Source organism: Juglans microcarpa x Juglans regia, chromosome 2D (genome assembly GCF_004785595.1).
Source record: "Juglans microcarpa x Juglans regia isolate MS1-56 chromosome 2D, Jm3101_v1.0, whole genome shotgun sequence".
NCBI lineage: Eukaryota > Viridiplantae > Streptophyta > Magnoliopsida > Fagales > Juglandaceae > Juglans > Juglans microcarpa x Juglans regia.
This window is the reverse complement of record NC_054596.1, coordinates 39323169-39340777: the sequence shown is the minus strand read 5'-3', so window position 1 is coordinate 39340777 and position 17609 is coordinate 39323169. Positions and strand designations below refer to the sequence as shown.

At 37.5% G+C, this 17609-nt stretch overlaps 2 protein-coding genes and 1 long non-coding RNA gene across 4 annotated transcripts; all 3 read left to right on the top strand.

Annotated features, from left to right (window-relative positions):
• The first annotated feature begins 524 nt into the window (after positions 1 to 524).
• LOC121248768 (protein FAR-RED ELONGATED HYPOCOTYL 3-like) lies at positions 525 to 2133 on the top strand. 2 transcript variants are annotated; one of them, XM_041147323.1, is made up of 4 exons: positions 525 to 1369; positions 1450 to 1575; positions 1658 to 1732; positions 2011 to 2133. In XM_041147323.1, the coding sequence occupies exons 1-3, from the start codon at positions 536 to 538 to the stop codon at positions 1685 to 1687; spliced, it is 990 nt and encodes a 329-aa protein (XP_041003257.1). In that variant the 5' UTR covers positions 525 to 535; the 3' UTR covers positions 1688 to 1732; positions 2011 to 2133. The 2 variants fall into 2 exon arrangements, with proteins under 2 accessions (XP_041003257.1, XP_041003256.1); XM_041147322.1 differs by having other exon boundaries at positions 1803 to 2133.
• A 1285-nt stretch (positions 2134 to 3418) lies between these two features.
• Positions 3419 to 3986, top strand: LOC121248043. Its single transcript, XR_005937387.1, has 2 exons — positions 3419 to 3572; positions 3957 to 3986. It is a non-coding gene; the product is annotated as an uncharacterized LOC121248043 (long non-coding RNA).
• Positions 3987 to 8701: 4715 nt separating this feature from the next.
• Positions 8702 to 11772, top strand: LOC121250599 (actin-related protein 6). Its single transcript, XM_041149750.1, has 9 exons — positions 8702 to 9594; positions 9688 to 9904; positions 9986 to 10049; positions 10681 to 10765; positions 10855 to 10905; positions 11062 to 11124; positions 11210 to 11364; positions 11507 to 11590; positions 11650 to 11772. Exons 1-7 carry the CDS (start codon positions 8840 to 8842, stop codon positions 11337 to 11339), a joined length of 1365 nt encoding a protein of 454 aa, XP_041005684.1. The 5' UTR covers positions 8702 to 8839; the 3' UTR covers positions 11340 to 11364; positions 11507 to 11590; positions 11650 to 11772.
• The last annotated feature ends 5837 nt before the right edge of the window (positions 11773 to 17609 follow it).

Sequence of the window (17609 nt, the reverse complement as noted above, 5' to 3'; positions counted from 1 at the left end):
AGACGTAGTAACATTTGATACAACGTACCTAACAAATAGGTACGGGATGCCTTTTGCGCCATTCGTTGGTGTTAATCATCATGGTCAGTCCATATTATTAGGAGCGGGATTGATTTCAAACGAGGACACTGAAACTTTTGTGTGGTTGTTCCGAATGTGGTTGGATTGTATGAATGGTCGGGCGCCCAAAGCCATGATAACTGACCAAGATCGGGCAATGAAGAGTGCTATTGCCATTGTATTCCCTGAAACTCGTCACAGATATTGTTTATGGCATATAATGCGCAAACTTCCAGAGAAACTAGGATCTCATGCGCAATTCAATGCGGGGTTGAAGACTGACCTTCAGACTGCATTATATGACTCACATACCAGCAATGAATTTGAGGAGAGCTGGGGTCAAGTAATTGCAAAGTATGATCTCCACGGCAATAAATGGCTTCAATCCTTATATGAGGAAAGGTCTTTTTGGGTTACAGCTTACTTAAAAAGTGTATTCTGTGCTGGAATGAGCACAACACAAAGGTCGGAAAGCATGAATGCATTTTTCGACGGGTATGTCCATTCCGGTACCACGTTGAAGGAATTTATCGACCAATTTGATAATGCTCTTAGAAAGAAGGTGGAGTTAGAGACAATGGCTGATTTCAATTCTAACAACCAAACTATTCCCTGCGTGTCCCATTTTAATATTGAGAAGCAGTTTCAAAGGTTATATACAAATGCAAAGTTCAAAGAGGTACAAAGAGAGTTGCTGGGCCTAATGTGTTGTAATTGTTCGTTGGTAAGCACAGAAGGGTGCATTTTAAAATACCAAGTGAGTGATGAAATATCTACTGATGACCACATCAAAACACTCCATTTCTGTGTTTACTATAACGAAGAGGAGGTGGAGGTCAAATGCACGTGTGCATTGTTTCAGATGAGGGGGATTCTATGTAGGCATGCACTTAGAGTTTGCCAGTTCAAAAAGATTAATGTGCTGCCAGATGTATATGTGTTGGATCGTTGGAGAAAGGACTTAAAGAGGACATACACATTAGTCAGAAGTAGTTACGATGACCAGCGGGACAGAGCAGACGCACGGAATTATGAGCGGGTGCTTAAAAGATGTTCGAAATTAGCGACCAAAATATCCTCTGATAATGAAAAAATCAGTGCTTTCTTGCGTGTTGTTGATGAGTTTGAGACAAAATGTGAAGGTTCAACACTAGAGTCAGCATATGAACAAACGAAGGCCAAAGCAAATCTCGTCTTGGATAAGGGTAAGAAGATACTAAGCCCCAACGTGGTTCGAGGGAAAGGGAGACCCCCAAGTAAGAGGAAGGTTCCACCAGTTGAAAAGTTGGCAACAAAGAGAAAGAAACCGGTATTTGCTTGTCTAATTTTGCATTGTTTTAAGTTAGTATTATGACTCTAATATGTGTCTATTTATGTTTTGGACCTCAGACTTCCAGGAAAATCTTGGTAGATGAAACACAATTGGGTGAGACACCGGGATCTGAACAACACCAATTTGATGATGGGGTTGATGTTGAAACACAAAACAACATTCTTACACAATCAACTCCAGAGGTTAATTGTGTCTTTTCAATAACTGACAACCATGTTTGACATCATGATGCACACTTGTAACCCTACGATTGTTTTATTTCAGATGTGTCACCATCTCGATGCACACTTGTAATCCCATGGTGATGAGAAGCCACATTTTTTGAAGCTCTTGGAGAGGGTATGTTGTAGTTAAAGAGGAAAATATGATGTCCCTTTTGAAAATGATGCAATCTTTCTATTTTTTTAAGGAGAAGCTGGAAGTTGGGAGTTCGGGGAGTAACTTGACTCTGGGGGCCGTAGCTCATTCTAATTATCTCGCATTTTTTTCCCCGTTTAGTATTATTTTGCATGATTGGCTCTGTTGATTTTTCTCTAAAGTCTTCTTTTTAGATACTTGTATTTCTCATTGATTTGGCTTTATATCCTCTAACATTGTATGCCAATTGTATTTCTCAGATCTGCCACCGTAATTGAGTTGCTGTTTTTGTGTCTTTTAGAGGGTTGGGTGGTAGTTTGTGTATATGAAAGTGTGTCTTTTTTGTTCCAAATAGAGAGGGTTGGGTGTAGTTTGTGTGGTTGTTTCCGGTGTAACTTTTGTATCTCTTTGAGAGGGGAAGGTAGTAGTTAGTTGTATCCATTGGTGTATGCCAATGGTAAGGTTTTTTGTGGAGATGCAACGGGTAATTTTTTGTACCTCTTGGAGATCAAAGGTGTTTTGGTACCATGAGCCAACAAGTTTTGGAGGACTACTACAAAGTTTTGGAGGTTGATTATGATGCAACTGAGGAAAATATCATATTAAATTACCTAAGGCTTGCACTGGTTAGTGATCTCTCTTTTGATAGCTCCTTGAATGGTGTTTTTTCCATTGCTTCATTGTCAAAAGTTCTTGTCATTAAATTGAATGGGAGATTGAGTGAGAAATCCACATGATTCTGTTGAAGGCAGCAATGGCTTTTTTTGCTTTGTAATCATCACTTTTTTTTGCTGGTGGAAGGCAGCAATGGCTGTTTTTTATAACTGCCTTGGTTTTTATATGAATCTGGAAAGTTTAAACCTTGGTTATAACTTCTTTGCAAACCATAGTATACTACAATCTTTGGGTGCTATCACTTTGCACAAGAATTTAAATATTACTTGGAATGGGCTGGATGGTTACTTTCCAGCCCAAGGTAAGTCTCTTATCTCTTATCTATTATCAAATAAGGGCATTTACAATTTCATACTTTTTCTAGTACCATATATTATTGGACAGATATATTTGCAACCTATTTTTCTATATATTTAATTTGGAATGTAGCATAAGTTGGGCTAAGAAACTTGAACACGCTGGATATAAGCAACAATGGCTTCAATGGTACCCTGCCAAATCAAGGCAAGTGTTATTTTAATTGCAGACGGAAGATCAGGAGCCCTTTAATAGTGGGTTAGAAACATTGATGCTAGAAGTGATATATTTGAAGAGCAAATTCAAATAATTTTCTTGTTAAAGTTGTATTTTGTGTGCTTGATCTTCCAATAATTTTCTTGCAGGTTTCGAGAGGCTGCCAAATCATCTATCTCTTTGAACCTTATGCTTGATTAAAGTTGGAGATGTTCTTATGCAGAATGCGCAACACTTTGAACCCAACACAGCTTTGTGTAAAGTATGCACCAATGATGATTCTTATATAGTGAGGTAGAAATCTGCATCTTTAACAAAAGGTATATACATTTTTTCTTTTCTTTTATGAGTTATTTTGGATGGTATGATCTTGTTTACGATCTGAATTCTTGAATGCAGATTAATTTGCTTTTGTGTGAAGTTCTTTTGGAATCAGATATTCTTCTTGTAGAAAATATATAGGTTCCTAGTACACTAATGTTACTGTTGTATAGCTATTGAATTTATTGGATAAAAGTATACTTTTCTTGCAGCATGGAGGTTTTCCTCCAGAACATACATTACATTATCTCACGCGTGCCTCATATGGAAGGCTTAGATGAAAAATCTGATTACGAGATGTGGAGCAGATCAGGTGATTTCTTGTAGGAGCTTCTTCTTGTGGTTTTAGTTTTCTTTCAATTAAATGATGTGCTTCTCCAATCAGTATGTGTCTAGCCAATCCTTTTTTTTTTTTTTTTTTGACAAGTATGTGTCTAGCCAATCCTTGATTATGACTTATAATCAGTTGCAGTACGTAAGCACTGTCCACATGCTGTTCCTTTTTTATATAGGTAATAATCATTTTATTATGTAAAATACTAAAGCTGCATTCCGAGAAATGTCCAGCATTTTGTTGTAACAACCTGGATGGACTTGAGAAGATGAAAGTACTTATTGAAAATTTTCCTTTGAAATTTTTTGCTCAACTGAGTTTTGAGTTTGTTAGTTCCTTATTGATTAAGATTATTTTCTAAAGGAAACGATAGTAAGGAGCTATCTGGGAATTCAAAAGCAGAAGATAAAAAGCTCCAAACTGAGAAGTCTAGGAAAGATGTATCTGATCATGTATTCACTCATTCAGGCTCTTGAATATTTTACTTCTAAAATAATCCTAATTGCTCTATTTGTGATTGGATATAATTTCATTTCTCATGGCAATAGTCTTTTGACAAAATGATGTGTTCTCCTCTATTAGTGGTGGAGGCTAAGGTCTAGGTTTTAATATATGGATTCACGGGGTGCTTTTACGTATGGAATATAATTTATGAGTTGAGTTATGGTAATATACTTGGTTTCTGGTAATTGCTATTTCTCCCACCCTCTCTATCTGTGTTTATTCCCACCTTATCTCTTTCTTTTGAAATTTGCTTCCATATTTTCTGAACTGCTTACCTTTTGATGTTCAGGTTCTTGTTAGTCTTCATCAAGTTGTCATTCCTTATTTGTCTAATCCTATTATGTTATGGTAAACTTACATACTGATTTGTATAATATTGTTTCATACTTTACTTCTTCAGTCTTTCTCTTCTGAATGGTGAGCTTGAGTCTGATTTACTTTTTCGTCTTATTTCAGTTTGGGTGTGAACACTGTTGGATAGCTGTTGGTACAATAAGTGTCTTGTGTTATGATCAACATATTCTATCTGCTGTGTTTTAAGCACTTCTAAGAAAGATGATCTGTTAGCTTTTCCACCTCGAACAGACCTCATCTTCTGCTCTTTGATGGAGACTGATCTCGTTGTGATCGTCGCACCCCTAATACTTTTATTATCTGTTAATGACTTGAATTATATTTGGAGTTATTGTCACAAATTGGAATCTGATCTCGTTGTGATCGTCGCACCCCTAATACTTCTATTATTTGTTAATGACTTGAATTATATTTGGAGTTATTGTCACAAATTGGAATCGAGTAATCTTATGGTTTGTGACAACAGCAGAGCCAGGCTACCAATACCAGTAATCGCTGGCATACATGTCTATTGACAAATGATGGGAAATTCTATTACTAATGCCAGATGTCATAATAAAGAAACACAAGAATGCCAGTACTCGCTGGCATACATTACTAATCGCTGGCATACAGTTTATTTGGTTTGCATTATTATTCCGTTTGAATTAGTACAATGGATTGCAACACAGCGTTATATTTTACTAGTTCACTTCCATATGTTTCAATATTATTCTGTGAGCATGAACAATGAAATCAGATACAAACTGTGTTGCAATTGTGTGGTTGTCATTAACCTGAGAAAGCAAGTCAAGTTAGGTTCACTTTGCACCATCAGTAACAATGGAATCAAAACTGAAAAACTTCATGAGAATAGGCACCATTAGCAATAATAGAATAGCCAAAAGACCTTTTCGTTACAGAGGTTGGTTTAACAAAATACAATTTACAAACATGGTTTCCATTTTCAACCATTCCTGAACAAGCTATTTCTACTCAAAAATTATATAATACATACAACTTGCTTTTTACATTAACATTATCCGAACCAAGCAAACACTATTACAAAAGTGATAATCCAGTACAAACACTGTAACTTTCGCTTTTCCTTCTTCAGATTCTTTGCTATCTGTCTCACTTTTTCTTCCCTTTTTTGAACGGCATACTCGCGCTGTAATACCTCATCCCACCTCTTCCTGGCCTTATTCTCTTTTAATAACATGTTCTCCTCTAGCAATTGCAATATATCCACCCATACGAAGAATTCACACCTCGCATCTCCCTGCACACCATACGAACTCCCAAATTAATATGATAAAAAGTACACCACAACAGCAAATCGATTACTTTAATATGACAAGAATAAAGTTGCTTTTACCGTATTATACTTGGGGCAGGCAAAAAATCTCCTTCCTGGATTTTTGTTAGTGTAGGACGTCTTTAGTTTGGTTTTCAAACCACACCAACAAGTTGGTGACTCCATCACAAAATCATCAAGTAAAGATGATGATTGAGAAGATGCCATGCGTGATTCTGAAAAAAGGAAAGACAACTTTGAGCACAACAGTCTGTCTCTTTTACACAATTGAATACATAGTAATATTGCCTAGTGAATGTCCTCTTAACTAAGACCATCATCAAATTTAAACATAACTTGATTTGGCATAACCCAACACCAGCAGCTCATTATCATGCCAATCTTTTAGCTCACTAAAAAAATCTTTAGCATGGTCAATCTTTATTAACCATTAATTTGTAGATGGTATTTAGTGTATACAGACTTCAAATGTACAAGTTAACCTAAGTTCCTAACAATGTATCATTGCATGGAAAATCTATTTATGACAATAACGACATGCTTCCATTAAAGGATATAAGCAGTATAAAGTTACAATAGTTAATGATGTAGTTAGTGATGGTAAATTTATATCTAAGTACACAATAGTGGTAGGAAGGGTGAGGTCAGATTCCATTTTTACTATCTGATATGGCAAATCAAATCAAACTAAACAAACATAAATTAGTGTTCCCAAATGGATAAAGATGCCAATAAGAATATAGATTCGGATCAGCTAGGTAGTTTATTTATAAATAAAAGAAGATATTCAAGTGGCACGGGTCAGTTTTGAGCTTGGAAAGTCCAATTAAGTGCAATGTGATTGGCCGTCTATTATGATTTATTTGCATGGTTCTATATACAAGTACAAGTAGAGAAGAACAAGTAGTGATGTAAGCCTCCAACCATACCCAAAAAGAAATTTTGGGTAATGGAGAAAAATAAAATGGAGTAGGAAAAGAACAATCACAAGACAATAAAAGAAAGGTGAGTATAAATCTGTCCTCAGAAAATATTGACCATTCGGTCCACTCATGACTAAACCAGAGTCAGAGATCTAGAGAGAGAGGGCATTTGCATCAATAGGATTTTGGCTCTGTATGCATTAGAAAGCTTTTCATTTAGTGGAAGACTACATTTCAAACTACATCCATTTTCTCTCTTTTGATTCCCACCACATACATATAGCAAGAGTTTTGATCTCATCAGGAGACACTAAGTTGAGTAGTAGTCCTCTACATGTGTGTATGAATAAAGCTACGAAAACTTGACCAGGAAGGTTCATGTGTATATATATATATGCTTGAAAACTTACCAGTAATTAGCTGATTCAATAAAAAAAGTAAACCAGATTGACAGTAGTCGAACTGCACTTGATTTTCATCCGCAACCCACTACAGTACAAGCTTATCCTATGCTGTAAACTTCACCCAATGCAATTAAATTAAAGTACCCAAACCAAAATTAACACAAACCAAGATTAAAAAAATCACTACTAAGAGGACCAAAAATTAACACATACCCAAGATTACAAAAAAAATAAATAAGACACAATCATACTCCAATCATTGTCACCAATTGATATCTGTCTACCTTTTTAAATAGTTTCATATGCCAACCACATAAATAGACATACATTTAAAATGTGCTATTTGTTTTGTACACACTGTTTTCTTCCACACTGCCACAAGTGAGAAATAAAAACAAGTATGGGGGATCCACTGTTTCTACCATACCAAGGAAGAACCAAAGTAATGCCATCCACACACAGTTTTGAACAAACCCGACTAGAGTCCCATGGTGATGCACCATCCATCGCCTACGTTCGTGATTCAAAGCAATATATACATGACCAAAATCAAGATTTACAACATACCCAAGAGGTTACATTGCACCACCCTCCACTAAAATCTGATTCGTTTTAGCTTTAGCTATTTCCACCTTCAATAATAAACTAAAACTGTGCCAGGATGGAATGCAACCACCAATCTGTAGCTAATACTAGATATGCATCATCCAGAAACAACCCCATTAATTTCATAATTTCTAACAAAATACTATTAATTTACAGCTCATATAACTAAACCCTAGAGGAAAAAAGAGATGCTGTAAACACAGAGAAAAAAAAGAAATGTATGACTAAACCCTAGAAACCATGTAAAAATAAATAAATGTATGACTAAACCCTAGAATCACAGAAAAAAGGAGTAATACATGGAAAAACTTGAAGAAGATTTTTTACAAGAAACGATACATAACCTACGTCTGCAGATCTGAGGGCTTCACGTTAGTGGATTGAGGGCTTCAAGTTAGTGGATTGAGGGCTTCAATCTGACTGTGTCGAACTCACAGAGAAGAAAAAGAAACCTTAGAGAAGAAGAATAAATCTCAGAATAGAAGAAGAAGAAGTAGTCTCAAGGATCACCTGTGAACTCGAAATCGCCGTGCAGAGGAGTGCAGAGGGCTTCACGTCGCTTCGGGAGAGGCACTCAAGCTACTCAGTGTAGAGGAGCTCGGGGGGGTGGGGGGAGAAGAAGGAAGGAAACGCGGGGGGGCAGGGGTTTAACGACGAAATGTTAACGTGATCTCAACGCGGGGGGCGGGGGGAGAGAGACGAAATGAGGAAATGAAAATTTTGAAAATGTGATGTTAGTCTCCCGTGCCTCCCTACGTTGACACGTCATATGTGCAACTTGGATGCAGCAAACAGTGGCTTTATCCTAGATTTTTTTCTTGATTAAATTTTGAAAAATGAGTGAAAAAATATTGAAAAAATATATTATAAAGTTAAAAAGTTATTTGAATATAATATATTTTTTTTAATTTGAAAAAATAGTATAATTTTTTGTATTTTGTCTAAGTTGTCACATTACTATATAGATAATTTTAATTATATAATATAAGATGAAAATACTTAAATACTCTAAAAATATCTAATCATAGTTTTTGTCCTAACATATAAAATTATTTATTTATTTTTGGTAAAATCTTAACTCCGTAAAAACTAGAAGGATGGAATGATTTTTGAAGTAATTTTTTCAGTTTCAAAAGCCCTACACCGAGACTCACGCAAATGCAAAAAATCCAGTACCAATCCCATTCTCACTCCTTCCCGGGAGACATGTCGAACGTGGTCGTCGTCCTCGACAATGGCGGTGGCCTTATCAAGGCCGGTCTCGGCGGCGAACGCGACCCATCCACCGTCCTCCCCAACTGCCTCCTCCGCCCCCTTTCCTCCAAGAAATGGCTCCACCCCTCCCCTACCATCGCCGCCTCCTCCGAAGACCCACTGGACCTCACCTCCGCCGCTGTGCGTCGTCCCCTCGACCGCGGCTACCTCATCAACCCTGACCTCCAGCGAGACATCTGGGCTCACCTCTTTAACTCCCTCCTCCATATCAGCCCCTCTCAGTCCTCACTGCTACTGACCGAGCCCCTCTTTGCCTTGCCCTCCATCCAACGCGCCACGGACGAGCTCGTCTTCGAGGACTTCAACTTTTCAGCACTTTACGTCGCCGACTCCCCCTCCCTGGCCCACCTCTACGAGACCAGCCGCCGCCACGTCGTCTCGAGGGGTGCGGCCCAGTGCAGCCTCGTGGTTGACTGCGGGTTCTCCTTCACCCACGCTGCCCCCGTGTTCCAGAACTTCACCCTCAACTACGCCGTCAAACGTATCGACCTCGGAGGCAAAGCCCTCACCAATTACCTCAAGGAGCTCGTCTCCTACCGTTCCGTAAACGTCATGGACGAGACCTTCTTGATGGACGATGTCAAAGAGAAGCTCTGCTTCGTCTCCCTCGACGTCGCGCGTGACCTAGGCGTCGCAAGGTTATTACTAGCTCAGGCACTCCACCGATTTCTAAATTCCGTATTTTTGAAATATTGGGTAGCTTAGAGTAATTGAATTTTCATTTCGTATAGGAAGCCCGGGAAGAAAAACTTGTTGAGGTGCACTTACGTGCTTCCAGACGGTGTTACGCACACCAAGGGCTTTGTTAAGGACCCGGACCAAGCACAGAGATACCTGTCGCTGACAGATGGGGCTCCACCTTCAAACTTAGGAGCTAAGGTGGATATGGACCACATTGAGGTTACAGAGAAACCTGAGGACCGAAAGAGAATTGATTTAACCAAAAATGTACTGGTGTAACCCCTTTCCTTGGAGCAGCCAATTCGTCTCTATTTTTATTGATTTTCAATATTTCTTTACTTTGTGCAGGAGTTTGACTTGACAAATGAGCGCTTCCTTGTCCCAGAGATGCTCTTCCATCCTGCGGATCTGGGTCTGTATAATCTTACAATACCTGCAGTTATGAAGTATATTTTAGGGGGTTTTCTGTTTGATCTGTGAAGCAAAGTTTTTGTTTTTGTAGAATTTAGCTTTTGTTGGATTGCTGGGTAATTATGTATGATAAGATTTCAGTCAGTTTTTCTGTTCATGGTCTAGGTTTGTAATTACCTTGATTCTTACACGAAAGGGCTCTGTCTCGTCTTCTTTGTTCAAAGCATAAACTTGTTCAACAATTTGAACATTGTAATCACATGAGAATGAGAATGGTGAAAAGCTTGTTTTGCAGATTCTTTGGTTGGAGTTTGGGGAATCTTCCAATCTTGTAAATCTAGATTTACTTCTGGGAAATTGTATTCTTCTTCATTTATTATACTTGGGATTGGAGGTATAGAAGACCTTGAACTTATTGAAGAATTTGATGTAAACATTAGAATCAAGGTAGTTACATGTTTCCGCAAGTTGTTACATGCTTCCTCTTGAGGAATAAAATTGGAAAGAAATTGTTTGGAACATTTTGGAAATGTTTTTAAATCTAGTGAGAAATAAAATCTTAATAACTTCTGCCGATTGCCTCCTTTTTGAGGTACTTTTACAAATTGTCTGACTTGAAGCCGTTAATGCAGGAATGAACCAGGCTGGGCTAGCAGAGTGCATTGTTCGAGCTGTCAATTCTTGCCATCCTCATCTTCACCCTATACTCTATGAAAGGTTTTTTTTTTCAAACTCTGACTCTATGCTAATTATGTTAAATATATCAATTCAATACCAATGTCTGTTTAAATTTTGTGTTTGGACAGCATTATTTTAACAGGTGGAAGCACGTTATTTCCTCGATTTGCTGAGAGATTGTAACTTCTAATCACTCTGCCATTTCATTTTAGTCAATTTTTTTTACATGTGATTTATAGTCAAAATTACTAATAAAGCTTTATTTAGACTTGAATTTATTTTTTGGAAGCAAATTCAGACTTGAATTTTTATATTATTGCTTTATCAAATTACAGAGAGAGGGAGCTTCGGCCTCTTGTCCCTGATGACTACCAAGTGAAGATGACAACTCAAGAAAAGTAAATTTTCCTCGTAAATTACATATTTTGTTTTCAAACATTTTACTGCATCCCATGGGCTTAAAACTTTGTGATGCTTGTTCAGTCCCATACTAGGTGTCTGGCGGGGGGGATCACTTTTGGCATCCAGTCCTGATTTTGAAGCAATGTGTGTCACTAAATCCGAGTATGAGGAGCTCGGATCTGCCCGATGTCGAAGGAGATTCTTCCATTGAGTTCTTGATATCTTGAAGCCTGAAGGTATGTGGTTTCTGTGTTACATCTGTCATGCATCATAGTATCTCGTATTTGTATTTGTTGCTAGAGATGAAGTTTGGTTTCTTGAAGCTTTCCAAATTTTTATCAATTGGCGGACTTAGAAATTTTGTTGAATTTCCTATAGATTGGCAAGGAAATTATACATGACAGAGATGTTGCTGAGAATCGGACTGTCTTATAAACGCGGGGGGGGGGGGGGGGGGGGGGGGGGGGGGGGGGGGGGGGGGGGGGGGGGGGGAGGGATTGGGTGGGGGAGAGGGAGGGAGTGAAGTACCTTTGGTGGTTTTATATGGGGACAGAGATCTTAATGACCCTGTTCAATTCGTTGCCATGATATAATAAAGTGCAACACTCTGGCTTCTTGGATCTTTAAGCTGAAGGATGCCCTGGGTTGACTTGAGCCATATATTGTGTGAAAAGGTCATAGGACGGTGACTTGAGCCATATATCAGAGGGACGGTGTGATACAGAGTCATTCGATACATGCAAAGATAGATGAGCCATATATTTTGCCAAAAAAAAGGTTCAACTCAAGTAAAACTGCAGGTTGTCGATGGAGGATATCAGATTATCAGATTCTTGCCTGTAGAGATGCTGAACCCCAGTCTGGTTTATGGTGCCCCACTTCAGTTTCCTAAAAGTGTACCGCAAACAAATAAGCTTAACGTTCGAGAATGTTCATTCACTTTAGTTTCTTATCTCCAACTGATTGCTTGACAATGTAAGCATTATTTTACATTGGCCGTTTGCCTTGAACATAAATCTTTTACTTGTTTACAGCTGTCATTTTCCAACGGTGCATTAATTCATCACCATCCTCTTTAATAATGCGAGAACCTGGACATAATTTCATAGAACTGCATTTTGCAAATTGTATTAGTTATTTGACTTTGTAGCGTCTCGGAACCAGGCGAGACCTTAATTTTGGACTTCTTTTCTGGCAATATGTGTAAAGAGAGATTTAAAGAGCAAACTACAAAAAAGAATGTTAATGAGAAAAGAAGATAGCCGTGTTTTCACTTGTCACTGCCAATGTTGCAAACCCAGGCAGTTTGGCGTGGAGGCAATACCCAGAGATCCGTGGATATAAAACCTTTTAAGCTAAGCTCTGTGCTGTGGTAGTTGCTGCGTGCAATGAATGAAGATGGTTTTCACCTCCAAGATTCTACGAAGGAACATCCCCCTGAAGCATTTTCTGCATCACCTTAAAAAATCTCACTGAATCACCCTTTACGGAATCAAGTCAAGACAGCGAACCTGAGAGCTCTCCAAACGCTTCGGCTGGTTCTGCAGACATGCTCAAAATTGGTCTTTTCCCTTTTCTTTTACCGTAAAGGGCCCTTTATAACCTTAAAAGTGCGATTTCTCATGGTTCCAAGTAGTTTCATTTATTGGACTGTAGCCATCAAGCCTAATCCAACGTTAAAAGGAACTAGATATTAGCCTTAATGCATATCGGATCTTAGGTAGGCACGTATCGATTGGGATGACCATATTGTAGGATCTTTGGGTTAGAACATCCACATTGAGATGGCTAAATTTTAGTCAAAAGTCTTTCCCTATTTTAACTACTCATCTTTTCAAAACATCCAACATCTCACTTCCTATCATTTCTCTATTTTATTAAAATAATTTTTTTTTCTCTTACTTCACTTTACAATCTTGATTATTCACTCATTTGTCTTTTTCATTCTTTTTGAACTATTACGCTCTAGTAAATATTTTAAACAATGTAGGTACGATAATATTTTCAAAATTATTATGCATTTAAGAATAATTTAATTTTTTGTCAAAATTTGCCTTCTCCAACACTAATATTTTGTAATAGTTAAATTCTCAACGATAATACTTTTTTGTCCTTCTTCTAATGGTAATATTTTTTGTCATTTTCTTAACAGTCATATTTTGGTGTATAAATAAGAGCACCTGCTCTTTCATTGACATGGAGCAACCAACATTTCATTTGAGATTGAGAGAAGATTTTTATTTTGGCCTCATTCTTCACTTTTGTCTTTAAATGACTCATTATTTTTTTTGCAAATTGTTTCATTACTTAGATTCTAAAGATGAGTTCAAGATAGTCCTTAGATGGAGGATTAACATCTACTCGTAGTGGTATTTGTCAACGTTATAAGTACATTAGGCGTGATCATATACAAGGGCACGAACAACTATTTCATGAATATTTTGCAGAATTACCAATGTATCTCTGGAATCTATTTCAAAGGAGATTTTATATGGGTCGTTTTCTTTTTCTTCGTATTCAGCATGAGATAGAAGCTTATGAACCCTATTTCATCCAAAGTAGAGATAATGTTGGAAGACTCGGTCTATCTTCCATGCAAGAGATAACGTTGCACTTAAAATGCTTGCGTATGGAGTAACTTTTGATTTCAACACTTAGAATACTTGCGTATGGAGTAACTTTTGATTTCATAAAATAATACATACGGATTAGAGAAAGCACTACACCGCAATGGAGAGCTTGAAAAAGTTTGTGGAAGCGGTCATAAGTGTTTTTTTTAATGAATATTTGAGGACTCCAAATATCAATAATATTGCTTGATTGCTCGCTGTTGGTGAACAATGTGGATTTCTAAGGATACTAGGAAGCATTGAAAAGTCAAAAAATTGTCCGGCTACATGAAAAAGTATGTACTCTGGTCACAATCGTGAACCAGCTATTATATTAGAATCGGTGACATCATATGATCTTTATGCATTTTTTGGATTACCTAGTTCTCATAATGATATCAATGTACTAGAGAGATATTTTATTTTCACTGAGCTCACCCAAGGGCGTGCTCTTACAATTAATTACTCAATTATTGGTAATCACTACACCATGGGGTACTACCTTGTCAATGGTATCTATCCATAGTGGTAAGCATTTATGAAGACGATCCCATCTCCATACGGGAACAAGAATAAATAATTTGCAGCAGCACATGAATTAGCAATAAAGGATATAGAACGTGCATTTGGAGTCCTTTAACAACGCTTGCAATTGTTCGTGGACTAGCTCGAATGTTCAAAATTAGTGATCTAAAAAATATTGTGAAAGCATGCATAATTTTACATAATATAATTATTGAAGATGAGCGAGATAATAATGGGTTTCCCGACTTTGAGTGCGAACAAGTTGATGATAATCCTCCTGAAATATCGCACAATCCTACAACTGAACTTATGGAGTCCGTTCAACGTCATCATCAAATGACAATTATATATCCAAATTTACAAAATTAACTAGCTAGTTTACTATCTATTGTCAGTTTGGAGTTCACATTTCCATGTACGATTTCAGTTCCTTAATAAAAGTTATCACAACAAGATTTGAGCTAATATTTTCAAATGAATACCTGTTTACCATATTTCTATCCAAAACCAAGTTTACCATATTTCCAACAATTAACCAATGCTTGTTATTGGTGAAAACTATGGGGATAGATTAAATCAATTACATAAAATCATAACAAAACAAACTATCATTGTTTATTTGCATTACGTTTTGCCTCAATTTCTATTTAACGTTGCTGGAAATATGTGCATTGTATTTCAGATAAGGCAGTGACATCCATCAATATGATTCGTTCCTCTCTTTCTAAAGCAATAGAAATACTACTTGGGGTTAGCGATATTGTGGATCTTCACTTTGGACCATTCTTGGAGTAATGCTCAACCCATTTTGGTTGGTCCTTTAACAAATACCAACAATGCTCGAATGAAAATTGGTCTTTCTCCAGTAAATGGTACATAAGCTTTGCTTTGTGAAATATGCAAAATACAAAGAAATAGAAAATTATTAGGGCCACCTTTTATCCAAAAGTTTAATAAAGCAGCATTTACAAGAGCTTGAAAGTAGTGGATGGATATACCTTATCTTGCTCGATTATGTCCCTTTGATTTAACCCTTCGACTTGGCCTAGCTTCACATAGAATTTATTGGTCACTTTTTGAATTGCCATCTGCTGATGCATTAAGGACCCAATGGTCCAATCCGTTGTACTTTTTTTATACTGATTGAAGTATAAAAAAATTTTCTCCCAAAGTTGGTTGTGTTTTTTGACTGTCCCTTGGATTGCATTTAAGTTACTATTTAACCATGCCGAGATAAGTAGTTTGTCCTCCTCTTGTGTGAAGTTGGCACCCCTTTGTGATTTTTTTGTGGTAAGAACCTTTATTTGGTGTGGGGGTGGAGAGTCTTCCACCAACACTGGACTCTGTTGTGTTTGACTCAAGGAAGAGTGATCATTGTTAGGGTCCTGATTTAGAAGATTCGTGAAGAACATATTTCTATACTCTTGTGAGTCTATCTTTATAAAATTGTAGACGATGAAGAAATTTAGGTATGTTAGAAACTTAAAATCAATGGTGAAAGCATTTTGCAAATCAGCTTAGGAAAATAATTGTGACATAGAGGCAGGGATAATAACTTATGGTTGCAGCAATCAGTTGCCAATATAATGAGTCTTCACATAGATATTGGCCATTGGTGTTACCTTGCCATGGAGTTTGTACCCATTTTTCTTTATCTCCACTCAACTTTGTCATCATCACAGCCAAAGGGGAAACAAAACCCAGCTAGCTAACAAAGCACTGCAATGATTTAATGGAGCCAAGAAAACACAAAACAATGCAGATAACATGTTCGGACACATGATTTTGGGACTACCAACACTTGTGGGTGGGGCTGCCACATCAACCAATAAGGACCAAGCCCTTTTGCACACCCAACCAATTAGTCAATAAGGTTTGGAAAACAGGTTATAAGGGATAAAACGATGCAAAAAACATGTTCCAGCACATGATTTTGGAGCTGCCAACACTTGTGGGTAGAGTTGCTACATCAACTAACAAGGGCCAAACCCCTTTGCATACTAAATCAATTAAGCCAAGAAAGCACAAACCAAAGTCCAAAATAGGTTATAATTCAATAACATGGGGGCTCAAAATGATACAATTTCAAACATGGTAAAGGACACGATGGAATGGCTGTAAATCCCGTTGCCTTTGTGAAAATTTCACAATAAAGATTATCATTCGGGTTATCTTGCCATACTGATCGATAAGCATTCACTATAACTGTTGATATTACACTCACACACCCAACAATCCTACCATCATCATAGCCTCATCAAATTACAAATATAGCCCCAACAACAGCTCGTGCATATCAATGGAAATTGAATGGTAATCAAAGCCCAAATCGAATGCCAAACACAGAGTTTGTACATTGCACAAATCACCAATCACAACCCTAATCGAATGGCAAACAAATCCTAATCGAATACCAAACAAAGCACTACGAATAATGGTAATCACAACCAACAAGCAACCAACAACTGAGAGCACTAATGGAAATCAAAGACAATAGAAATCCTAGCATTTGTACAATGGAAATCACATAATATGTACAATAGAAATCAAAGATAATGGAAATCTGTCGAAGCCCCAAAACAGGAGCACAGAGGCTCAATGAAACCAAGATAGAATAATTGAGTTAGAGATCCAATGGTGACCATATTAGAGACCCAATATCATTGCTATACAATCGAATGGTAAACGAGTCCAATAGAAGCAAGATATAATACGATTGGAGAGGCTGCTAGATGGAAACGTACAATGGAAATCACATAATATGTACAATAGAAATCAAAGACAACGGAAATCTGTCGAAGCCCCAAAACAGGAGCACAGAGGCTCAATGAAACCAAGATAGAATAATTGAGTTAGAGATCCAATGGTGACCATATTAGAGACCCAATATCATTGCTATACAATCGAATGGTAAACGAGTCCAATAGAAGCAAGATATAATACGATTGGAAAGGCTGCTAGATGGAAACGTGGAGAGAGATCCAAAGCATCCCCATATGAGAGAGAGAGAGAGAGAGAGAGAGAGAGAGAGAGAGAATGTGTGTGTGTGTGTGTGTGTGTCGAAGGTGGAGACACTTGCAAGAGAAGACGATCGAAGGGGCCGCCAAATGGGAACGCAAAGGAGATATGGTAGCAAATAGGGTGTGAGAGTGAAGCTACGCAAGAGTGAATGAATCAAAATGAGGAAAGGGGATACACAATAGCTCCCCAAATATGGGGATCCACTGTACCATTCTGAAATCGAAACCCTATTTTGGGAAGCCAGATAGAGGATGCATTTGAGATTTTTCTCAAATGTAAACCCTAAATTTTGGAAAAAAAAAAAGGTATAGAGAGCCTGTTAGTGC